This window comes from Podarcis erhardii (assembly GCF_964252035.2).
Source record: "Podarcis erhardii genome assembly, chromosome: 18".
In the NCBI taxonomy this organism is placed as follows: Eukaryota; Metazoa; Chordata; class Lepidosauria; order Squamata; family Lacertidae; genus Podarcis; species Podarcis erhardii.
Genome location: NC_138516.1, coordinates 10,841,584 through 10,867,189, shown reverse-complemented (window position 1 = coordinate 10,867,189; position 25,606 = coordinate 10,841,584). Strand labels below are relative to the sequence as shown.

Here is a 25,606-nt window from a genome sequence, read left to right as displayed (position 1 = left end):
TCTGGTTCGCCAGAAGCGGCTTAGTCCTGCTGGCCACATGACCCAGAAGCTGTACATCGGCTCCCTCGGCCAATAAAGCGAGATGAGCGCCACAACCCCAGAGTTGGTCACTATTGGACCTAATGGTCAGGAGTCCCTTTACCTTTTTAATCCCCATTACACCCCCCCAAAGTACATCACTCATACATCACGGTTACATCATGAAAGGGGAGGTCCAGTGGCCGTAATCTGAGCATCCTGGACCCTGCCCCATGGTTCCCCTTGCCGTCCACCAAACACCCATCAAGTGGAAGAAAAAAGATACAGTGGTGCCTCGCAAGACGAAATTAATCCGTTCTGTGAGGCTCTTCGTCTAGCAGTTTTTTTGTCTTGCGAATCAAGCCCATTGACAGCTTAGCTTAGCGCTATTAGCGGTTTAGTGGCTTTTAGCGGATCAGCTGTTAAGCGGCTTAGCGGCTTAGGAAAAGGGGGGAAAAAGGGAAAAAAACCCGCAGGAACTCGCAAGACATTTTCGTCTTGCGAAGCAAGCCCATAGGGAAATTTGTTTTGTGAAGCGCCTCCAAAACGGAAAACCCTTTCGTCTAGCGGGTTTTCCGTCTTGCGAGGCGTTCGTCTTGCGGGGCACCACTGTATTTACATTTCCCTGTTTCCCAGCCAAGTGAATCACACCCTTTTGTCGTCATCTGGGCTTGTTATTTCTGGAATGGCTACCTGTCTGGCACTCAGGTATCAGGAAGCCAGGGATTGTTACTCAGGCAGAGGGGCTGCTGAGTAGCTGAGCTCACATGTCTAGATGAATTTCTGAAGTTTCCCAAGTGAGCCAGTACAGAGATACATTGATCAGGGAATTCTTACATTTGGTATCGTGCAGCAGAGGCCCTTTGAATAGGCAGGAAGAAACTGCAATGAAGTGTTTTGTGGGGACAAATCACAAAAGTCACAAAAGCGATGGTGCTGGTTTTGGTAGTGGGTTGCATGTGCATGATATCTGCTGGAGGGGCACCCCCCCCCAACCGATACATAAATTCCTGCAACACTCTGCAAAAAGTTTGGAGGGAGGGAGGCGATCTTTGCAGGCTGTTCCGAAAAGGAGAGAGAGAAATGGATCATCGCTTGGCAGCCAGGCGATGAGTTTGGAAGAGCTTGCGGCAGGCTTGGCCGCCAAAGGAATATTGTCTGGTTTTTCCATGTGGGGCCGGAATGAAGACACTTCCAGGGTTTAACTCCCCTTGTCCCGGCCACCTCCGGAAATGCAACAGAGGGTGGATTTTTATTTATTTTTTGCATTTTACATTTTTGCACGCCAGTGGAAAAAGCGCTCTCCTCCACAGAGACCCTCTTTGGGTGTTGAAATATCAGCAGGGGGGTCCCTTTTGGAAGTGCAAATTTGGGGAGGTGCAATTCCGTTTGCATTTAACTCATTTCTCCTTTTGGAAACATGGCACAAACAGGAACGGAGCCAAACTATGATATTCATGCTTCTCCAAATTTTGCCAAGGAGTTTTTCCAGCCCTGCAATAATGTGTACAAAAATATGCAGATTAGGGAAAATTCACAAATTAGACGCCTCTTTCGAGTCATTTTTTTCCCATGCCAACACTCCTAAAACAGGAGTTGCTTAAACAAATTATTTATTGACTTGACATCTGGCGGGAGGGCGTTCCCAGAGACTGACTCTCCAGAGTGGTGCATGCTCTGGTTATCTCCCGCTTGGACTACTGCCATGCACTCTCCGTGGGGCTACCTTTGAAGGTGACCCGGAAACTGCAACTAATCCAGAATGCGGCAGCCAGATTGGGGACTGGGAGTGGAGACCATATAACCCCAGTCCTGAAAGACCTACATTGGCTCCCAGGACGTTTCCGAGCACAATTCAAAGTGTTGGTGCTGACCTTGAAAGCCCTAAATGGCCCAGTATCCCTGAAGGAGCATCTCCACCTCCATCGTTCTGCCCAGACACCAGGGTCCCTCTCCCAAGGGCCTTCTGACGGTTCTTTCCCTTCGAGAAGCGAGGTTACAGGGAACCAGGCAGAGGGCCTTCTCGGTGGTGGCGCCATCCCATCAGATGTCAAGGAAATAAACAACTACCTGACTTTTGGAAGACATCTGAAGGCAGCCCTGTTTAGGGAAGCTTTTAATGTTTGATGCTGTATTGTTTTTAATATTCGATTGGGAGCCGCCCAGAGCAGCTGGGAAAACTATATTATTATTATTATGAATGGGGCTGTCCCCCAATTTCTGTTTTCCCAGCGGGATTTTGATTTAACTAGGGCGACGGGGAGCCTCTGCTGTCCAAGAGGAGGACAACAAAAGCATCCCTTGTTTGCGACACATTCTTGCCCTCGTTTCGAGAGGGAAATCAAGCACGGAGCAGCCCTGAGAGGGATGGAATTTCTCTCCCGGTTGCAAACAACAACAGATTCTTGTTCAAGGTTTGCCTGACTGAAGGCCTGCAGGAGCCCAAAGAGGTCCCATTTCGGAGAAAATTGCTTTTCTGTATCTTCTTTGAGCTCTCTCACTCTTGGGCTGGAAAATGTTCCCTGTCTTCGGCGGAAGTGAAACGCTGATCCGGTTCGCCTTCAAAGGCAAACCCGTCAGATTTGCGTTTTCCGGAACGAAACGAGAACCGAAATATATAGGTGGAATACGTCTGTGTAAAAGAATGTCAAAATATCAATCGGTTGGCAGGTTTCGACTGAGTTTCTATGTATAAATTGGATAACTTCATAAAATTTAAAGTTAAGCCAAACAATGTGGAGAAAACAAAGCAAAGTGTGGATTCGAGGAATCCAATTCGGGAATGCAATGCGAAGATCAGAGGCCACGTTAAATTTAATTATAAAATGATGTTTTATCAATTCAATTTATCAATTCAATTTCTAAAATTTATCAATTCAATTATAAAATGATGAAGTATCAATTAAGGAACGAATGGCTGTTTATTTTTATTTTGTCTTCACCATCTATTGAGTATTTCCGTTCTACAGTTTCAAAACCAATAAAGCATTAAAAAGAGAGAGAAACGAAATGCAGCCGCGCTTGGATTTTGCGACGCAGTTCTGCAACCGACTGATGTTTGCAAAAAAAATAATGTGCACAGCACATGTACGTCAGGGGAAATAACATACCCAAACTGCATTGTATTGCAGGGGCAAATCCCGTTGTAGTTTGAAATATTCACGAATAAAAGCTTTTAAAAAAATAATTAAAAAAGGAAAAAGTTACCGCCCTAACTCATGGCCAAGGGGGAAACGAGGTGGGAACTTTGGAAAGACCTCAGGGCCCCCCCCCAGGAGTCTGTTTTAACTTTCGGGGAGGCTGCCACTCACTTTTTGTCTTCCCCCCGTTCCTCCTACCCTCCTTTCCACCTGCGATTTCAGGAGAAGAGGAAGCGCCAAGCCGAGATCGAAAACAAGAGGCGGCAGCTGGAAGACGACCGGCGTCAGTTGCAACACTTAAAGGTAGGGAGAGCTGCTGGAAGGAAGCAGGATCTGAACCCGCTCCCCAAAAAATCAGGGTGAGGGGGGGAGGCACCTTGATAGAGGGCGCCGCTCACTGTTTGCCAGAACTTGCTTAAGGTCATACAGAGACATTCGGCAACCGAGGTTATTCTAAATAATGCTTTAAATAAACACGATAACAACAATAACCCAGACGACCCCTTGGGGTCCCTTCCAAGTTGTACGACTCTACGATTCCTCCCTTTGCCTCCCAGTCAAAGACCTTGAGGGAAAGATGGTTGCTGGAAGGAGCCCCTTCATCGACGGCCGAGGAAGGTGACGCCTTGAAAAAACAGATGGAAGAGGACGACTTGAAGGCCAAGGAGCTGGAAGAAAGCATTCAGAGGTAAGGGCTCAGGTGTGTTGTCGGCTGTGGGCGTGGCCAAGCGAAGACCCAGCTAAAATCTTCAGCGGATGGAGGATGGATGGCGGTTAACAGACTGAGGTTGAATCCTGACAAGACAGAAGGACTGTTTTGGGGGGGCAGGAGGTGGGCGGGTGTGGAGGACTCCCTGGTCCTGAATGGGGTCACTGTGCCCCTGAAGGACCAGGTGCACAGCCTGGCAGTCATTCTGGACTCACAGCTGTCCATGGAGGCGCAGGTCAATGCTGTGTCCAGGGCAGCTGTTTATCAGCTCCAACTGGTACGCAGGATGAGACCCTCCCTGCCTGCAGACTGTCTCTCCAGAGTGGTGCATGCTCTGGTTATCTCTCGCTTGGACGACTGCTATGTGCTCTCCGTGGTGCTGCCTTTGAAGGTGACCCAGAAACTACAACTAATCCAGAATGAGGCAGCTAGACTGGGGACTGGGAGCGGCCGCCGAGATCATATAACACTGGTCTTGAAAGACCTACATTGACTCCCAGTACGTTTCCGAGCACAATTCAACGTGTTGGTGCTGACCTTGAAAGCCCTAAATGGCCTCGGTCCAGTATCCCTGCAGGAGCGTCTCCTCCCCCATCGTTCTGCTTGGACACTGAGGTCCAGTGCCGAGGGCCTTCTGGTGGTTCCCTCCCTGTGAGAAGCCAAGTTACAGGGAACCAGGCAGAGGGCCTTCTCGGTGGTGGCGCCCGTCCTGTGGAACGCCCTCCCACCAGTTGTCAAAGAGAAAAACAACTACCAAACTTTTAGAAGACATCTACCCCGCAGAGGACCTTAAGGTCATGAAGAACCATAGTTTAGAGGTCCCGTACCATAAGGAAGTCAGATTATCCTCCGCCAGGGCCAGGGCCTTCTCAGTGATGGCTCCGACCTGGTGGAATGCTCTGTCCAAGGAGACCAGGGCCCTGCAGGATTTAACCTCCTTCCGCAGGGCCTGTAAGACAGAGCTATTCCGCCTGGCCTTTAATTTGAATTCAGCCTGATCTTTTATTTCCCTTCCCTTCCCTCCCCTTCTATGAAGATCACCCGCTCTGAGACCCCACAGCTAATTCTCCCCTGGTCTCCTCGCTGGCCCAAGCAGGACCAATTCAGCCAGCTAGCCCTGGCGATTACCTAATGCTTATTTCCCCTAAACTGATTTTCGAATTTTATTGTTATTCGTGTTTTTATACTGTATCTTATGCTGCTTTTATAATTAAGTGTTTTAAATTTGTTGTTAGCCGCCCTGAGCCCAGTTTTTGAACTGGGAAGGGCGGGGTATAAATAAAAAATTATTATTATTATTATTATATGCCGGCCGCTGCATTGATGTGTTTCGTACAGCAGACTCCTCTGGGGGAAATTGCCTCTCCATGAGAACAGAGCGTCACTGGCAAGGCTTCCATGATTCTGTTCCAGGCTGCACCTCTCCCTTTGGCAAGGGCTGAAGGTCCACATTTTGGGAGGCCAAAGGAAAGGGAGAGGTTTAGAGAGGGATATGCTAACCGAGGAAACCGTCTTTTTCCAGGGATGAGCATTCTCTCCCCTCCTTCCAGAGCCCCTTCTCTTCCTACCTTCTCCCGCTCTAAAGGGGTCCTGGCAGGCAGCGGATGCAAAAGCCATCTCTGCTTTCCGATTAAGAGACAGCCGGTAGCTAAATGAATATCTAAACATTTTTTTCATTTCGTTATATATTCATTTAGGAAAACACCAGAAGGTTTTCTATTGGGAATAGTACCAGGAAGTCTAACGGAAGAAGACAAGACATTATATTTGTACGCAACAGTAGCCACAAGGCTATTGATTGCGAAAAATAGGAAAAGTGGTATTATACCGACAAAAATAGAGTGGCTTGCCAAATTATTGGAGTACTACAATATATCCAAAACAATGGGAGAAATTGGAAGGATCTCAAAAGAGAAGATAGACAGGGATTGGAAGGTGTTTAAAGGATACTTGCAAAACCATATTGAAAAATCGGAACTCCTATTAGAATAAACAAGTTCCGTTTTAAATACTGGAATACTAAATAAGATGGATAACAATGCGTAACAGAAAAAGAAGCATGAAATTAGGTTAAAGGTGTGTGAAAGAAAGTAATAGAAGTGGAAAGAAATTGCAATTGAGTAGATTGGAAGTCTAACACAAAGGTGGGGTGAGGGGTGGTGATGGGAAAAGGAATTATCTGTGGGACTGAATGCAGGTATGTTTGAATATTTTTTAGGATTTTATAAAATGTATGTTTGTATGCTTGTATATTCGCAATATGTGTGTATTAATGCTGAATTATTTTAACAATAAAAACTTTTCAAAAAAGAGAGAGAGGGAGAGAGGGAGAGAGACAGCCGGTAGCTGTTCCTCGCCTCCTGCCTCCGGGTCTCCCGGGCGAGACAATCCCTTTGTTGAGTCTTTTCAAAGTTTGCACAGGGATGAGATGGACCTGGCGGTCGCCCCAGCCAGAAGAGAATCTCTGCAAAGGTTGCTTTTCGGTTTGGAGGAAAGGCATGTTTGTGGAGTCATAGAATTAAATAATAATAATATTTACACCCCGCCCATCCGGCTGGGTTTCCCCAGCCACTCTGGGCGGCTCCCAGCAGAATATTAAAATTAGAATCAAACATTAAAAGCTTCCCTAAACAGGGTTGCCTTCAGATGTCTTCTAAAAGTCAGGTAGTTGTTTATTTCCTTGGCATCTGATGGGAGGGCGCCACCACTGAGAAGGCCCTCTGCCTGGTTCCCTGTAACCTCGCTTCTTGCAGGGAGGGAACCGCCAGAAGGCCTTCGGAGATGGACCCAGGTGTCCGGGCTGGACGTTGGGGGTGGAGACGCTCCTTCAGGTCTACTGGGCCATTTAGGGCTTTCAAGGTCAGCACCAACACTTTGAATTGTGCTCACAAACATCCTGGGAACCAATGTAGGTCTTTCAGGACCAGTGTTATGTGGTCTCCACTCCCTTCCAATGCTGTTTCCCTCTTCCAGGTTGGAGAAGGAGCTGGAGCAACTGGAAAATGGGATCTCAGCGTCGTCCACCAAAGAGAACATGGCTGAGGAGACGCGGGCGGGGGGCAAGGAGGACAAGGCGCCCCGTACACCGAAGGTCAGAAGAAGTCCTTCTCCCCCCCCTCAGCTTGAGAATATTATTATTATTATTATTATTATTATTATTATTATTATTATTAGTGTTGGAAGCTGCCCAGAGTGGCTGGGGCAGGTGGATAGATAGACAGACAGATAGATAGATAGATAGATAGATAGATAGATAGATAGATAGATAGATTGATTGATAGATTAGATAGATAGATAGATAGATAGATAGATAGATAGATGATAGATAGATAAGTGTAAACTGCTTAACTTATTATTTGCTGATGTTTAATTTCACCATATACTATGGGATCCTAATGGATTATTGAATATTGCTTTATTTGATATGAGCTGTTTATTGCAATTTTTTATACCGGGCCAGATTGTTGCTATTAATGCTTGATGTTTTTACTACTACCACTACAACAACTAAGTGTGTTGGAAGCCGCCCAGAGTGGCTGGGGCAGGTAGAAATCTATTTATATATGAAAATCTCAGCCTGGCCTGCCCCTGACCAAAGCCACCTCAAATTCATCAGAGGGTGCTGGTCTGCCTCCCGTGTTTTTAAACTTTGATATACTCCATATAAATATATATATATATATATATTCCCCTCCTCTTAATATCTGCTTTCTTTTTCCACAGACTCCTCTAGGCTCGGCCAAAGGTAGGTACCTTTGTTTGTTTGTTTCTTTGTTTGCTTGCACCAACACCCTTGTGCAAATTAATCGAAACAAACAAATAACCCAGAGATGCACGTTCTACTCGTGCAAAAACACACTGATTCTCGGACTGTCCGTGGGCCAGATTCAGAAGGCGATTGGGCCGGATCCAGCCCCCGGGCCTTAGTTTGCCTTCCCATGTTCTAGTGGCAGGTTGTTCCCCAGACTTGCTTGCCTGAACTGAAGTTCAATCCGGATAAGAGAGAGAGGTTCTGTCTAGTGGCAGGTGGTTCCCTAGACTTGCTTTCCTGAACTGAAGTTCATTCCAGATAAGACAAAGAGGTTCTATCTAGTGGCAGGTAGTTCCCCAGACTTGCTTGCCTGAACTGAAGTTCAATCCAGATAAGACAGAGAGGTTCTAGTTATTGGCTGCAGTCTCCCGACACCCTAATAACTGAAGCACCCCCCAAACATTTTCCTTTGCGGTTGCTTGACAAACTGATCAATGTGGCGTAGAAAACATGCTTTGTTTCCATGAATTTGCACAACGGCGTAGACCCCACATTTTTCTGAACGTGAGCCCACCGTGTGACGCAGCAGCAAAGAAGGCCAATGCTATTCTAAGTCCAGTGTCCAGATCAAAGGACGTCAGAGTCCCGCTCTGTTCTGCCTTGGTCAGACCACAGCTAGAATCCCGTGTCCGGTTCTGGGCGCCGGAATTTAAGGATATTGACAAGGTGGACAAGATGATCAAGGGTTTGGGAACCGAGCCGGATGAGGAATGGTCGAAGGAGCTGGGGATGTTTCGCCTGGGAAAGAGGAAAATAGGAGAGACATCTTCCAATACAGTGGTACTGCTGGTTACGGACAGGGTCCATTCCAGAGGCCCGGCTGCATCCCAAAAAGACCATAAGTGGAGGTGCTCTTCTGTGCATGTGGTGAAACCCGGAAGCATATACCGTATTTTTCGCTCTATAAGACGCACCAGACCACAAGACGCACCTAGTTTTTGGAGGAGGAAAACAAGAAAAAAAATATTCTGAATCTCAGAGGGCAGAACAGCAAGAGGGATCTCTGCGCAGCGAAAGCAGCAATCCCTCTTGCTGTTCTGGCTTCTGGGATAGCTGCGCAGCCTGCATTCGCTCCGTAAGACGCACACACATTTCCCCTTACTTTGCAGGAGGGAAAAAGTGAGTCTTATAGAGCAAAAAATACGGTACTTCCGGGTCTGTCGCCTTTGCAACCCGAAAATTACGCATCCAGAGAGATACATAAGCTCAGGTACCACTGTATCTCGAAGGGCTGTCCCATGGGAGAGGGTACATACATGCTTCTTTTCTCCTGCTCCGCAGGGCAGGACTCGAACCCATGACTTCCTTAGAGGGCCACTGGGGCGGAGTTTCTCTACCCCCGTTTTTAAATCCCGGCTGGACCCGGGGGATTTTCAAAAAGGAGCTACAGTCATACCTCCCCTTATGTATCGGGGATGCGATCGTGGCAAACCCAGAAGTATTTTTCCAGGTTTCTTCGCTGCTGCGCATGCATGCGCAGAAGACCAAACTTCTTTATTTATTGCTGGAACCCCTTATATAGGATCCTGCATCTAAATTTTCCCTCGGCCCTTTTGCAGGCCCATGTGGGACCAGCGTGGATAGCTGGCCCAGGTGAATATTTGACTTTCCCTCTCCTTACGGTCTTGATTTATGAGCCGCCAGTAAAACAAGGCTGCATTTTAAGCTGTATTTTACTCAATTGTGCGGTTCTGATTTTTTTTAAAAAACTGTATTTTATATTTGGTGTTAGGCGCCCTGAGCCTGGTCTTGGCCGGGGAGGGCAGGGTATAAATAATAAAATTATTATTATTTATTATAAACAACGCTGCACACATGCGCAGAAGTGGCGCCTCAGAGCAGGGAGCAGTGCGTTGTCCTGCTGTGATGCTAGGTTGGTAACGCCAAGGTTGCGGGTTCGAGTCCCTGCCTCGTGGGGGGTTGGACTGGATGACCTCTGGGGGTCCCTTCCGACTCGACAGCTCTGTGATTCTGTGATTCTAACTCCCTCCCCACCCTTCTCCTCCTTGCCCCCCAAGTGGAAAACAGAGTCTCCAACAGCCCTGTTAAAGTGGTGGAAGGCGGTGGGATGATGAAGGCAGGTAGGTCGAATCGTGGCCTCTTGCTCTTATGGGTGCACTAATCCTTTACGCTCTCGGGCCCCCCAAAATGGGGCAGCCGGGGGGACGACGGCAAGCCCCTCTGCCTGACTGTAGCGGCATGTTGCTTTCGCCTGCTTTCGCCGGGAGTGGGGTGGGGTGGTCTAACTATCTTGGGGGAACCCCCTCCGTTTTGGGGGGGGCGAACCCCACATGGCTTATTTGATGGGTTAGAGTGGGGCCAGATTTACGTATAAGCTAAACAAGCTCTATCTTAGGGCTCCACTGGATGTACATTTCCAAAATATTATCTATCTATCTATCTATCTATCTATCTATCTATCATCTATCTATCTCTGCCAGTTTTGGAATTTACGTATAAGCTAAACAAGCTCTCGCTTAAGGCCACACTCTCTTGGGGGCCGCCAAAAGATTTAAAGGAAAAAACCAACTGGATGTACATTTCCAAAATATAAGATAAAAAACAAATAAAATAAAACCTACATACAGCAACAGTGTTTTGTGTTGTGTAGGCTCCTGTGATGTAACGTATTTTTCGCTCTATAAGACGCACCAGACCATAAGACGCACCTAGTTTTTGGAGGAGGAAAACAAGAAAAAAAATATTTTGAATCCCAGAAGCCAGAACAGCAAGAGCGATCACTGCGCAGCAATCCCTCTTTCTCTCCTGGCTTCAGCGATAGCTGCGCAGCCTGCATTCGCTCCATAAGATGCACACACATTTCCCCTTACTTTGTAGGAGGGGAAAAGGGCATATTACAGAGTGAAAATCCTGCCAACCTAGCAGTTCGAAAGCACGTCAAAGCGCAAGTAGATAAATAGGTACCGCTCAGGTGGGAAGGTAAACGGCGTTTCCGTGCGCTGCTCTGGTTCGCCAGAAGCAGCTTAGTCATGCTGGCCACATGACCCGGAAGCTGTACGCCGGCTCCCTCGGCCAGTAAAGCGAGATGAGTGCTGCAACCCCCGAGTCGGCCACGACTGGACCTAATGGTCAGGGGTCCCTTTACCTATAAAGCGAAAAATACAGTAAGTCATAGGCCCCGCCTGCTCGTCTGCTCCCTAAAATATCCCTGGTTTGCTCCTTTCTATATATAGGGTGCCGACATTCTGCATGAACTGGTTGCATGGCCACACTTGCAAATGGCTTGAGATACCTATTAGGTCCGTAAATTGCCATATAGCATATATTCAACACACAAAAAACAGCGGCAATTTGTTGTTGACAAAGGACAGCTGGACATATAAAGGGCCCCATAACCTTCAGGAGTTGAGGGCCGCATCAAACCTAAATCCGGCCCTGGGTTAGAGAGCGCCGTGCTTAAACTCAAGACCGAATCCTGCACTCGAGAATTGCTGCGTCAATTCCCCCCTCTTGCTTGCTTCTAGGCTAGCGCTCTCTCTCCTTCTATATATATAATTTTATTTTACTTGTACCCGTCCCAGTTTGGACAGCGTTCAGCGTACGCGAAACCATTATAAAACATTAAACATTAAAAACTTCCCCTATGCAAATCTCTCTCTACAGTTGCAATCGAAATTATTCCACCCTCGGTGCATATCAGGACCGTTATCCAAATTTTACAGGCTTTTTCGGCTGAGCAAATCGAACTGGAGCAATTTAAATGGCTGTTGCATTTTCAGCTGAGTTTGGGGGAGCCACCTGAACCCCAAAAAAGGTTCTTCATTTGCCCTCGTCTTACAGTTCTTAAAAATTCCCGTTCCCATTCCGCCCGGCCGATATCTTGCAACAAAACTCTTTCCTCTGTGCTGGAACCGAATGTCTGAGCAGCAGTGCCTCTGAGAAAGTGCAGAGTGCTTTTTCTTCACTGCCGTCACCGTGGGGTTTTTTCAGGGGGGTGACGTTTGGCATGGCAAAGGGGAGAATGGAACATGGTTTCCCCAGATTCGGTCCACAATTTCTCCTCTCACTCCCTCCAAATAAACAAACAATACCGGGAAGTGCTAATGGCAGGATCTAATTGGAAAATTTTGTGAATAAATAGATTTGCATTTGTTCTAATTGCGGGAAATAATTGGGTTATTAAAAATGAATTAATTAAACAAACAGATTTGCATCCGTTTCACTCCGGCGGCAGAAACCCCGATTGGATGCTCAGGATAAAATCAATTTGCGTTATTTCAGCCTCACCGGGGATTCAAAACGGGGAAGACTTAGATAAGCGCTAACGCGTTCTAGGTTAGAAGAAATGACATTACGGGAGACGAGATGCGCTGGGTGATATTCTGACGCCGAGGTTTAATTGGCAGCTTCGGAGAAATAGATCTGCGTTCTTTAATTCCGACTGCAGAACTTAATGGTTTTGTTTGTTTTGAATGGATAAAAGAGTTGAAGAATGGATTTCACCGAGAATATACTGACTCAACGCGGGGAGTTGTACCCTACCTAGAGTAGACCTATTTACACAAACGAGCCAAAGTAGATCATGCTGGGTGTCTACTCTGAGTAGTAGGACTGAGGTTAGATTAAGCCCATTTTCACGGGAGAAATATTGGAGGGGATGGAAGAGGACGTCCCTATTTTCAGGGAAGAAATGTTGGAGGAGATAGAATAGGACGTCCCTATTTTCAGGGGAGAAACATTGGAGGGGATGGAATAGGACGTCCCTATTTTCAGGGGAGAAACGTTGGAGGGGATGGAATAGGACGTCCCTATTTTCAGGGGAGAAACATTGGAGGGGACGGAATAGGACGTCCCTATTTTCACGGGAGAAACGTTGGAGGGGATGGAATAGGACGTCCCTATTTTCAGGGGAGAAACATTGGAGGGGACGGAATAGGACGTCCCTATTTTCACGGGAGAAACGTTGGAGGGGATGGAATAGGACGTCCCTATTTTCAGGGGAGAAACGTTGGAGGGGATGGAATAGGACGTCCCTATTTTCAGGGGAGAAACGTTGGAGGGGATGGAATAGGATGTCCCTATTTTCACAAGAGAAATGTTGGAGGGGATGGAATAGGACGTCCCTATTTTCAGGGGAGAAACGTTGGAGGGGATGGAATAGGATGTCCCTATTTTCAGGGGAGAAACATTGGAGGGGATGGAATAGGATGTCCCTATTTTCAGGGGAGAAGCGTTGGAGGGGATGGAATAGGACGCCCCTATTTTCAGGGGAGAAACGTTGGAGGGGATGGAATAGGACGCCCCTATTTTCACGGGAGAAACTTTGGAGGGAACACCTCTGTGTTGGAAGGTATCGGCTATCATTTGCAGCCAGCTCCAACCAGAGCGAATTTTGCAAGCGGCATTCGCCATCCTCTTAATATATAAATGAAGATGAGGCGTGAAAATTTACTCACCCACCTTGAGCCTTGAGCTCCTCACTAGCCGCCTGGAGGGGGGCAGGTGAACCCAGAAACTTCAGGCCAGCCCTGGAGGTCTGGCATTCTGAATATGGGCAGGGGGGTGGGATTGGGGGTAAAGGAACAGGTTGTTATTGTTTAGTTGTTTAGTCATGTCCGCCTCTTTGTGACCCCCTGGACCAGAGCACGCCAGGCCCTCCTGTCTTCCGCTGCCTCCCGCAGTTTGGTCAAACTCATGCTGGTAGCTTCGAGAACACTGTCCCACCATCTCGTCCTCCATCGTCCCCTTCTCCTTGCGCCCTCCATCTTCCCCAACATCAGGGTCTTTTCCAGAGAGTCTTCTCTTCTCATGAGGTGGCCCAAAGTCTTGGAGCCTCAGCTTCAGGATCTGTCCTTCCAGGGAGCACTCAGCGCAGAATGGAGAGGTTGGATCTTCTTGCAGTCCATGGGACTCTCAAGAGTCTCCTCCAGCACCAGAATTCAAAAGCATCCATTCTCCAGCGATCACCCTTCTTGATGGTCCAGCTCTCACTTCCATACATCACTGCTGGGAAAACCAGAGCTTGAACTATACGGACCTTTGTTGGCAAGGTGATGTCTCTGCCAATTTCATTTTCTACCCATTCCTTTTTTTTAAATGAACGGGTAAAAAATGAAATTGGCTGGTTCATCGCTCCTTTCTGGGAAGCAGGCTTGCATTCCTGAATTGCCAGAGGTTTCAAAGGTCAGAGAAGACCTTTTGCAAGGTCGAAGCATCCTAAAGGCAGCTGGACCCCCCCACCCCCGCAAAGAGGTCCATTGCCCATTAACCACAGCAGAGTTGTCACGCGCCAAAAAAATAAAATAAAATAAGCCCTCTCACAGCGAGGGGTTCGGCTCAATAGGTTTCCATGCCGCAGGCTGAAATGTCATTTATATAACCGCGTTGGGCGCAAATGCAATTTGCTCCGTAAAGATCGGGTACGGCAGAGAACAGAAGTAACGTTCTGGCCTCGCTTCACACGTTTTGGAGCGAGTATTAAGGCATATGTGTGGGTGCCCAGCTGTTCCATTTTTTCCCTTTACAATAATGTTTATTAAGTTTCATACAAACATAACACATATTATAAATTAAATGAAACAAAAAAGCACACACGAATAAAACAAAAATAAAAAGCATATAACAACAAAAGCATAAGTAATACAAGTCAATTAATTAATTAAACTTCCAACCTCACAAACATATTACTTGACTTCCTCCCGTCTGAATTTCCTTGTAACTGAACGTAGCAGTTTTCCAATATCATTATTCCAAAAACAATATTCCTATTATAGTCAAGTTTCCCAACTTTTCTTAACGTGCTAAATCTCATTTATTTAATTATGTCCTAATTTAAACCTAGGCCTATATGGTACTTTCAGGTAGCTTCTAATTTTTTAATGTTACAATATTTATTCAAATGGTCTTTAAATTTCTTCCAGGCTTCAATCACATCTGAAAATTTTCCAACCTTATCACTTAATTTACATTTCTTACTTTCACTGTTACCTTTAAATAGTATAACTAATATCTAGCTAAGGGAGCTGGGCATGTTTAGCCTGGAGAAGAGGAGGTTAAGGGGTGATATGATAGCCATGTTCAAATATATAAAAGGATGTCACATAGAGGAGGGAGAAAGGTTGTTTTCTGCTGCTCCAGAGAAGCGGACACGGAGCAATGGTTCCAAACTACAAGAAAGAAGATTCCACCTAAACATTAGGAAGAACTTCCTGACAGTAAGAGCTGTTTGACAGTGGAATTTGCTGCCAAGGAGTGTGGTGGAGTCTCCTTCTTTGGAGGTCTTTAAGCAGAGGCTTGACAACCAGATGTCAGGAGTGCTCTGATGGTGTTTCCTGCTTGGCAGGGGGTTGGACTCGATGGCCCTTGGGGTCTCTTCCAACTCTAGGATTCTATGATTCTATCTCTCTTCTTTCTCTTCTTTGCAATATTTCATACAGTTCTCCTTACAAAACCTCTTGTAGTTCTACTCGCGTAATTTGTCGATTTCAGTTCAAATAGTTCATATATTTCTTCCTATCTTCTGTAAATCTCTGCCAAACTTAATCCGTTCCGGAAGTCCGTTTGACTTCCAAAATGTTCAAAAACCAAGGCGCGGCTTCTTCTTCTTGTTCTTCTTCTATCCAAGTCCTTTATTATAAAAATTAATACAGCTTGCTCAAAATTCTGTGGCTTCTTATTGGGGCCCCGGAAACAGCCGTGTCAGATGTTTGGCTTCCGAAAAATGTTCGAAAACCGGAACACCCGCTTCCGGGGTTTCGGCGTTTGGGAACCAAGGTACTGCTGTGTGTGTGTGTGTGTGTGTGTGTGTGTGGACATGGGTGGCACTGTGGGTTAAACCACGGAGCCTAGGACTTGCTGATCAGCAGGTTGGCGGTTCGAATCCCTGCCACGGGGTGAGCTCCCGTTGCTCGGTCCCTGCTCCTGCCGACCTAGCAGTTTGAAAGCACGTCAAAGTGCAAGTAGAAAAATAGGTACCACTCTGGCGGGAAGGTAAACGGCGTTTCCATTCACTGCTCTGGTTCGCCAGAAGCGGCTTAGTCCTGCTGGCCACATGACCCGGAAGCTGGACGCCGGCTCCCTCGGCCAGTAAAGCGAGATGAGCGGCGTAACCCCAGAGTCGGTCACGACTGGACCTAATGGTCAGGGGTCCCTTTACTATATATATACTTCCTCGCTAGGTGCAGTCCAACAGGTGAAGCCCCATGGGCACCAATGGGGATTAACCCACACGAAGCAGGGAAGGGCTTGCTTTTCGCAGGCTGCGCTTAGCACTGTAGACGAGAGGCTCCCTTTCTCCTTACGGGGACGGACGGACCCTGCGCACCGCTTTCTAACCGCACCCCTTGCACTTTGGAGCTTGCCCCCTCTGCACCCGCTTTGCGGCCTCACGCCATGCTCGTGCGACGCACGCCTTGCTTTCCAGTGGGAGTCGGGGCCCCGGGAGCCTCGGCGGGGCGGCAGGGCTTCACTCTCCTGTTTGCCCCCCAGCTATGTACTCCGTGGAGATCACGGTGGAGAAGGACAAAGTGACGGGCGAGACCAAGGTCCTCTCCAGCACCACCAGGCTGCCCAAAGACCGCTCGGTTCAGGGGGTCAAGGTGTACGAGGACGAGATGAAAGGTACGCGCAAGCAGAGGGCAGGGTCCGAAAAACGGCGAGGACAAGGCGCCTGGCGCCTGGGATGTCGTCATTTTTTCATCTCTGCTGCAAGCCACGGAGAGGGGCCTCCTTTCCAACCCGTAATGCAACGCAGCGCAGAAACTATTTGAAATGAAATGAAATAAATAGGTTCCCCTAGCTTGAGCAGATGTCTGCTCCTATCATGCCACGGGGCGCTGCGTAAAAACCCCCAAGGATTTCTGCAGGTTCTCAGGAGGGAACGCGTCTTTTAAATAGAGGCCTTCTTGAATATCTATCGGGCAGGAAGTAACACAGAAATGGGGATACTGTGAGCCTCTGGATGTTGCAAGGCTCTGGCTCCCATCGTCTGTGACCATTGGCCATGCTGGCCGCTGGGGGTTGGAGCTTGTCAATGTATGGATGCTTTAGTTGAGATTCCTGCCTTGCAAAGGGGGTTGGTCTAGATGACCGCTGGGTGCCCCTGCCAATCTACGATTCTACGGTTCTTTTGAATCCATAGAAGTCAATGGGTTTACTACAAGGTAAGTGAGGGAAAGATCGCAACTTCTGATGGTCCTTGCAGAGGCAATAATAACAATAACGATATTTATACCCCGCCCACCTGGCTGGGTCTCCCCAGCCACGCTGGGTGGCTTCCAGCAGAATATGAAATTCCAATGATTCATCAAATATTAGAAGCTTCCCTAAACAGGGCTGCCTTCAGATGTTATCTAAAGGTCAAGTAGTTGTTTATCTCCTTGACATCTGGCAGGAGGGCGTTCCACGGGGCGGGTGCCACCACCAGTTACAGGGAACCTCTGCCTGCTTCCCTGTAACTTCGCTTCTCGCAGGGAGGGGACCGCCAGAAGGCCCTCAGGAGAGGGACCCCAGTGTCCGGGGTGGAGACGCTCCTTCATTTCCACTGGGCTGTTTAGGGCTTTAAAGGTCAGTACCAACACTTTGAATTGTGCTCGGAAACGTCCTGGGAGCCAATATAGGACCGGTGTTATGTGGACTCCACTCCCAGTCCCCAGTCTGGCTGCCGCATTCTGGATTAGTTGCAGTTTCTGGGTCACCTTCAAAGGCAGCCCCACGGAGAGCGTGTGGCGGTAGTCCAAGCGGGAGATAACCAGAGCATGCACCTCTCTGGCTAGACAGTCCACGGGCAGGGATTGAACCTGAGTCGTTCTGCCCGCTGATGAAACACTCTTAACCACTGAGCATGGTTCCATGTCGGGGCTCAAGGCTTTTTCTCTTTGTCTCTTTTCTTGCAGTGGTGCACGCGGTCCGCGTCGAAGACGGGGCTCTGGAGAACGGCTTACAGCAGCTCAGCTCCTCCGAAGTGGACGAGCTCATCCACAAGGCCGACGAGGTGACCCTGAGCGAAGCCTCAGAGGCGGCCAAGGAACCCCGTAGCAACCCGCCAAGCCAGAAGGCCACCCCGAGGAAGGAGATCACCGGTGTCCAGGCGAAACCGGTGGAAACCCCCAAGTTGATGCCGGCCGGCCAAGGCCCCGAACCCAGCGAGGAAAAGCCGGTCACCATGATCTTCATGGGCTACCAGAACGTGGAGGACGAGGACGAAACCAAGAAGGTCTTGGGTCTCGAAGGCACCATCCGGGCGGAGCTGGTGGTGATCGAGGACGCCGAGAACAAGGCAGCGTCGGCGGCAGGGAAGGATCACGCCCCTCCGAACGGCAGCGCGGTGGCGACGGCCGTCCCCCAGAAGGTGGAGAACCAAGCCGGGGAGCCGCCAGCGGCCAACAGCACCGACCCCAAAGACGCAGAGCAAGATCTCGACGCCAAGAAACAGCGCTGCAAATGTTGTTCGGTGATGTAAGGCGCCCCCCCTCGACTCTACAGCCAATCAGGACTGCCTTCTCTCCCCTCCCTCTCCCCCCATAATTCCCACCTCTTCCACAAACTCCTAGGTTTAATGTGGTTGGTTTTTTTTTAATTTTTAATTAACAAGACATGCAGTTCCCACCGCTCCCAGAGGTTTTGTTTTTCTGTTCCCTTTAAGTGACTGGGGAAATATTCTAATGCAAGAGTTGGTGGCGGCCCAGCAATGGCCCTGCTACGTCCCATTTCATCTCGATTCTCTTTTTCGTAAACGGAACAGATGCGAAATATATTTATTAGACGGCATCGTCCTCTGCCCCACACCCCAGCTCTGAAGCAGAATCAGTCGGGAAACCTTAAACCGCTGTGGCCAAAGTTTCTTGGACTCGCACTCAACCGAATATGAAAGAAAGGGAATCGGGTGCGTTTTGGGATTTCCGCCACTTCGGAACGAACCGGCACGTTTTCCGTCAACGGACTTTCTTTCCGCAGAAGGAAATTTAACATCGATTAAGGAGACTCTTGGTTCTCGCGCTTCTGGGGACCTTTGCAAATCTGCCAACCTTCAGAGATCGCTTTCTGGGATCTCAGAGAACGTCACTGGCCAGGTTCTCATGCCGACGAAAGAATCCGGGCCGGTAAAACCCAGTTTCGCACACACACACCCTGCCCTGCTGATGTTTTAAAAGACAGTGTTTGGGGGGGAGGGAAACCAGGGTGACGGGAATCGGCTGTGGTCCGAGAGGAAACGTCCGGACACTGGGCTTGGCGATCTGCTCCGTCGGCGAGACAATCCCGTTCTCCGCAGCTTCGTGGGAAAGCGTCGTGTGAGTCCCGGAAGAAGTTTTGGGGAGATTGCGATGGTCGGACCTTGACAGCTCTGAGACCGTCAGTGTTGATGTGGCTTCGTTTTCCCTCTTTAATTCTTCGACGGTTACCTCTCTGGCTTGTAAAAATTGTAGGACTTACCGGCGGTTCCGAACCAAAACCTGGTCGGGAGGAAAATACAGGAGAGGCTGGTCGGTTTGAGCAAAACAGGGGCACCGACCGGTCATGTTTGGTGGGTCCTCAGCCCACCTTCTCACTGCAACCAGACCCTCAGGTGGTGACCCTGACTGCTAATTTCCTCTCATTCTCAGTGTTGCCCCTTGTTGAGAAACTAGGAGGTCGGGTGGCCACCTGCCACGAATGCTTTAGCTGAGATTCCTGTATTTCGTGGGTGGGGTTTGGACGAGAGGACCCTCTGGGGTCATTTCCAACTCTATGATCCTGTGAGTTGGCTCCTCTGGCGCCACCTGCTGACATCCTCCTGCCTCGCAGACCCAAATTGCCCTGGCGACCACCGCTGGCAAAAGATACTTACTCACTTAGGTGAGGGCCGGCAAGCGAAGCCGAGAGCGCCAGCTGGGAGGGCCTGATCCATCCCAATGATCAGCATGGCTGCAGAAGGCTCAGACAAGGAGGTGAGGCAGCCGGGCGGTTCTAGCTAGGCTGGGGAGGCCAGTCAGGTGTAGACAGAGCAGGTGAGCTGGCTGAGGAGCAGGGACAGAAAGGATTTAGATTAGGGGGTGGGCTTCTGGAGATTCCCAGCACCTCTGACCATTGGGCCACCTCTGAGGCTGATGGGAAGCGGAGCCTACTGCAAACTTTTGCTGGTCCAAGGGGCTTGTTGTTCCGCTGCCTGCCCGCCCCCCCCTTGCCAAATTTGAAGTGCCAAAGCTGCCAGGGCTTAGGGCATGTCGCTTGGGTTTCCCGGGCCTCCAGAACAGGGTTCCTGCCCTCCCCTGGGGTGCTTTTACACAAGCAACTACGGCTCACCCTACGGGGTGATCAACCACCCTCTTTGCAATCACGGGGCGGCCCGCCTAACAGGGGTGTCGCTGGGTGCTCCGAAAGGTACGCGCCGGACAAATTTGCACCAGATTTATGTTGGTCAGTGTATATCTGTTTGGACCAGTGTTTCCCCTCGTCAGTCATTGGCTTACTCTGCCCATCAGCTGTCTCCTCCTGCTCTTATGCCCGTCACAAGCCCTGGCACAACCTACTGGAAGGCTCCCAGCCTCCCACCGCCACCTGTCCCAACGGCCAGCAGTGGCCGCTGTGCCCACATCCGCTTCTGCCTCCCCAGCTATGCAGAGACGTATTAAGCGCTAGCAGCTGTTCCTGAAGTTGCATCCGCAAAGTTCATCCCAACCTGCGTCTCCTTTCTGTGCCCCCTTTGTGATGCGTGGAAGGCCACCCTCTGTTGACCCCCTTGGTCCAAGCTGGCATAAGGAAGTGCCTTGAGGGATCCCCAAGCTGCTCATCTCATGTCCCCCAACATTTCTGCCATGAAAATAGGGACGTCCTATTCCATCCCCTCCAACGTTTCTCCCGTGAAAATAGGGACGTCCTATTCCATCCCCTCCAACGTTTCTCCCCTGAAAATAGGGACGTCCTATTCCATCCCCTCCAACGTTTCTCCCCTGAAAAGAGGGACGTCCTATTCCATCCCCTCCAACGTTTCTCCCCTGAAAATAGGGACGTCCTATTCCATCCCCTCCAATGTTTCTCCCCTGAAAATAAGGACGTCCTATTCCATCCCCTCCAATATTTCTCCCCTGGAAATAGGGACGTCCTATTCCATCCCCTCCAACATTTCTCCCCTGAAAATAGGGACGTCCTATTCCATCCCCTCCAATGTTTCTCCCCTGAAAATAGAGACGTCCTATTCCGTCCCCTCCAACGTTTCTCCCATGAAAATAGGGATGTCCAATGTTCTATGTTTTATTATGTTTTTATGTAAGTTGGAAGCTGCCCAGGGTCAGATGGGCGGGGTACGAATGATAAAATCATCATCATCAACATCATTTTTATTGTGAAATAGAACGTCCCTATTTTCACTGGAGAAAGATTGGAGGGGATGTAGGTCCATTTAGACACAACTCCTCACATCTGTTATATCACTGCTCCCAACATGGCGGCTCCAAAATGGGAACAGGAAGTGGGGCGGTGTCTCTCCCTTCCGTTCCCCCCTCTCTGGGGTTGGAAAACGATGTTGTCTTGACAGGGGTTGCCTCTCAAATTTCCACAGACCAAGCCAGTTTTTTCGGGGTGGGGAGACTGGCGAGGGAAAAGGAGGTTTCCCAAAAACCAGTGCCGATTGAAAATATTGAGGAGGAAAAGTTGAGCCGAGATAACTTCTGTAATTGGGCCCTAAGATGCTTGCGGGATTGCGCTCGGAAATTAGGACAACGCCAAGCTTATAAACCGGTGTGGGATTGTTGCATTTACCGCACGATAAAAGAATAAATCAGTGGATGGTAGGAGATGCTTGGAAGTCAGGGAGTTAAGATTCCAGGAATCCCTTGGGATCCCTTGTCAAGTTTTCCCCTTTTTAAGCCTTTTTAAGGGAAATTCCCTTATTCCAAATAGGATTCCTCACAAGAAAAGGGGGAAGTTGACAGCTATGCCTTGGGTCAATGGAGTCTGGATCCCCGCCACCAGGCAGAGGCGAGTAGGCCCACACATTCCCCCATTTCGTTATGGGGAGCTGAAGAATGGGGGGCAGAAGGGGAGAGTTTCGCACCCCCCAAAATAATTTCCAAAACAACATTGGGGAGGCAGGTGCCAAGACCTCCCCAAACGTCTGATCCGATGGGCTTTATTTTTCGGGGGTTTTTTGGCTTGGGACCCCAAACTCCGTTGTCCAGACCAAGAAGTTGACCCCCTCTTAGAACTTTTGCCCTCCCCAAGCCTGGCTTTTAGGGCTGGAGCAGGTGGAGGAGACCTGCCTTCTCAAACAGGCGCCAGACATTTAACGCCAACGCCGTGTCCTTGCTGGACGTGGGGCATCGTCCCCGCTGTCCCCTGCCCTTAGCCACCCTTATCAGGGAGGAGACCAGGACAGCTGGACGTCTACGCCACGCCACCGGCCAGCCGACCTCTTCTCCTGTCCTCAGTGCCACTCCAGAACAGCCAAATGGCCGCGATTCGGAGAAATATATGTGGCGAGAACCTGGACTTATTTGAAGACCATGTGAGGGAACAGTCAGGCAGCCTGGATTTGAGTAAGGGCACTAACGCGGGTGGCACTGTGGGTTAAACCACAGAGCCTTGGGCTTGCTGATCAGAAGGTCAGCGGTTCAAATCCCCGCGACGGGGCGAGCTCCCGTTGCTCGGTCCCTGCTCCTGCCAACCTAGCAGTTCAAAAGTATGCCAGCGCAAGTAGATAAATAGGTACCACTGTGGCGGGAAGGTAAACGGCGTTTCCGTGCACTGCTCTGGTTCGCCAGAAGCGGCTTAGTCCTGCTGGCCATATGACCCGGAAGCTGTACGCCGGCTCCCTCGGCCAATAAAGCGAGATGAGCGTCGCAACCCCAGAGTCCGCCACGACTGGACCTAATGGTCAGGGGTCCCTTTACCTTACCATCAGGTTCTCCAGAGTTGTCACGACTGGTGCGTCCGCCCCTTCGCTCGCTCCTCTGTCTCATCTAGCGTGTAAGACGTGGGGGTCCCCACTCCACCCCCAAGCCCTCCTTCATGCCCCCGGTCCTCTGTCGCAGATCTGGCCCCCTCGGCTCGCACTTCCCTTGTTTCTCCCCAGCTTTATCGACCACCCGCCACCAGCTGTTTTGACGTCCCGCCTCTCCCTGCCACCAACCTCGCCGCTGTTTCCCCGCCGGTTGGTTTGTAATATGCCTGAACAGAGCAAAATAATAATAATAATAATAAAGGTGTGAATCATCTGGGGAGACGAAACCAGATCTGTGGATCTCTCTCTTTGCCTGTCTGAACAATTGGGAATTCCCACACCTCTGTGTTTGACGCACTGACGCAATACCCCCTTTAAACAGCCATGGATTCCCCACCAAAGATCCTGGGAAGTATAGTTTACTGGGAGACTCCCTGTTCCCCTTGCAGAACTACACTTCCCAGAGTTCTCTGCTGCGACGACTCATAGCTTCCCTGAAGAATCCTGGGAACTAGAGTTTACTTGCAGAACTACACTTCCCAGAGTTCTCTGCTGCAAAGGCTCCTTGCTTCCCCCAAAGAACCCTGGGAACTGTAGCTAAGAGGCTCTTGACCCCCTCAGAGAACTAGAGTTCCCAGGATGGCTTAACAGCCAATCCTTCTTTCCCTGGGAACTCTGGGTATAGTATGTCTGGGAGGGGACTTAGGGGGCCACACACAGCTCCTGGAGGGCCACATATTAGCAGTGGGTGGGTCCACAGGGAAAGTAGGCGGGGCAACACATGTCAGTCAATCTTGCCTTTGCGGAGTTGGGCTAATTTGCTATATATCCTCCCTCCAGCCCCAAGCAAGGATTTGAGGGTGCATGGTAGCCAGGAACTCAAGGAACACACAAGGCAGGGCTGGCGAGGGGTGTGGCCTGAGGAGGGGTGTGGCTACAGAGGGGCGTGGCCTGGGGACAGTTCCGAGGGCCGGATCGAGAGGGCCGGAGGGCCACATCTGAGACCAAGGTTACTCCTTTCTACAGGGAAGTTGGCTTGATGGCTAGCCAACACACCTCATCCTTTGCCACAGGTCGGAAGGACGGATTGGTGCCCCTGAGTTTGCAGTTTCACAGTTTGCTAGCAAGCAGCAGTAGAAAGGGATATACTGTATTTTTCGCTCCCTAAGACACACCTAGTTTTTAGAGGAGGAAAACAAGAAAAAAAATATTCTGAACGAAACAGTGGATGTATGATTTTTGTGCTTCATGCCGTGGCCAGAGACATGTGATCTGATGGTGAATTTGGGGTGACCCAATGCAAAAATCCTGGGGATCCATGGGCTTTTACCTCCCCCCTCCCAGGCAGCCTCCGCTAGCGTCCCTTATTTTGCTGCCCCCCTTATCTCCCTCCTGATCGCTTGCCAATCAGCTGCTCCCTTCCCTCTTGTTTGCCTTAGTGTTTTTTCCTTAGCTGGAGCAGTTTTTTGCTCCTCCTTTTCCTCTAATTTCTCTCCTTATTGCTTTAGTCTTCTTGTTTTCCCCCCTTTGCAAGTTTGCTGTCTTTACCTCCCCCCTCCCAGGCAGCCTCCTTTATCTCTGGCGTCCCTTATCTCTCTCCCCGATCGGCAAACGATCAGCGGCTTCGTTTCAACACCCATTTACCTCTTTCAAAAAATGAGAGCATGATCTGCTTTTTGCCCCTGGGCAATTCGGCTCCAGGGACCATGCATCCGCTCCATAAGACACACAGACATTTCCCCTTACTTTTCAGGAAGAAAAAAGTGCGTCTTATGGAGCGAAAAATACGGTATTCCGAAAGGAAGGGATTCATAGCCAAGTCCCCAAGGGGAGTCCACAGTCACAGTCTCTAGGAGTACACAACCACACATCTAAGGAAGGTTCCTAGCCATGCCCCATAGGAGAGTTCAAATGCCCGCATTGGATAGGGTCAACATCACACACAATTTATCCAATCTCCAATCCCTGAGAGTAAACTGCACCGAACTCCAAGGTGAAGGTTCAGCTTGCAGGACGCGTGGAGCTTTAACTCAACGCACCGCAACTTTTCCGCTTGCAAGCAGAAATGCAGGCGAGGAGCGTTGCTGGTTTAGCCGCCGGCCTGAAGCAGGGACCCCATCCAAGAAAAGGGCAGTAGTACCTAGCCTCTCTGCTCAATTATCTCTAGCTGTTTCCTAAGCTTCCTGAATGCGGATCGACACGAAGCAGAACACAAAAGTCTCGTTATCGTTCGCTTGTCAGAGCTGGGGGGAGAGGACATCAAATTACTGTACTTTTTGCTCTATGAGACTCACTTTTTCCCTCCTAAAAAGTAAGAGGAAATGTGTGTGCGTCTTGTGGAGCGAATGCAGGCTGCGCAGCTATCCCAGAAGCCAGAACAGGAAGAGGGATCGCTGCTTTGACTGCGCAGCGATCCCTCTTGTTGTTCTGGCTTCTGAGATTCAGAATATTTTTTTCCCTTGTTTTCCTCCTCCAAAAACTAGGTGCGTCTTGTGGTCTGGTGCGTCTTATAGAGCGAAAAATACGGTATGCCAGGCATGTCCAACAGGTCAATAACTTTGGGTCTCTCCCCCCAAAAAGGTTCAACAACTGGGTAGATCGCTGCCAGTTTAGTATATCTGGAGGGAGAAAAACCACAAAGCCTGACCAATAGCTCGGTCAGTAGAGCATGAGCCTCTTGACCACCCCACCCATGGGTGCTCCAAAGTCACCCTGGTCAGCAATATTCCGGTCTCTGCATTTTGCCCGGTCAGCACCCCATGAGCCCCCCTCCTTTTGTTTGAGGTTGCCAACAATGTCCTGGACTGCGCGCACACACACACATACCCCAGTCAGCTTATGCTTAGCTCCCAGGGTTTGGGGCCTTTGTTCCTAGCAAATCCCAGAAAACACCAGAGCGGCGCGGCCGGCCTCCCCAGAAATAAAGCCAAGCTGTCGGAAACCGCAGGATCCCTCCGGAAAAGGGTCGAGGGATTAAACGAGGCCGTGGATCCCGGAGGTGAGTCTTGGAAGAATGTGCTCGGGGGGAATTAAATCTGCCCCACCTGCGAAAG

The 25,606-nt window shown here is 49.6% G+C and overlaps 1 protein-coding gene across 2 annotated transcripts in view; it reads left to right on the top strand.

Annotated features, from left to right (window-relative positions):
* Positions 1-20,058, top strand: part of PALM (paralemmin) — a 35,426-nt gene extending 15,368 nt beyond the window's left edge. The window contains exons 3-9 of one of the 2 annotated variants that reach the window (XM_081846355.1): positions 3,381-3,461; positions 3,716-3,846; positions 6,841-6,958; positions 7,591-7,612; positions 9,697-9,759; positions 16,127-16,258; positions 17,533-20,058. In XM_081846355.1, the coding sequence (XP_081702481.1) occupies positions 3,381-3,461; positions 3,716-3,846; positions 6,841-6,958; positions 7,591-7,612; positions 9,697-9,759; positions 16,127-16,258; positions 17,533-18,098 (1,113 nt within the window). In that variant the 3' untranslated portion in view covers positions 18,099-20,058. The remainder of the gene's footprint in view (positions 1-3,380; positions 3,462-3,715; positions 3,847-6,840; positions 6,959-7,590; positions 7,613-9,696; positions 9,760-16,126; positions 16,259-17,532) is intronic. The other variant, XM_081846356.1, reaches the window with a different exon arrangement.
* The last annotated feature ends 5,548 nt before the right edge of the window (positions 20,059-25,606 follow it).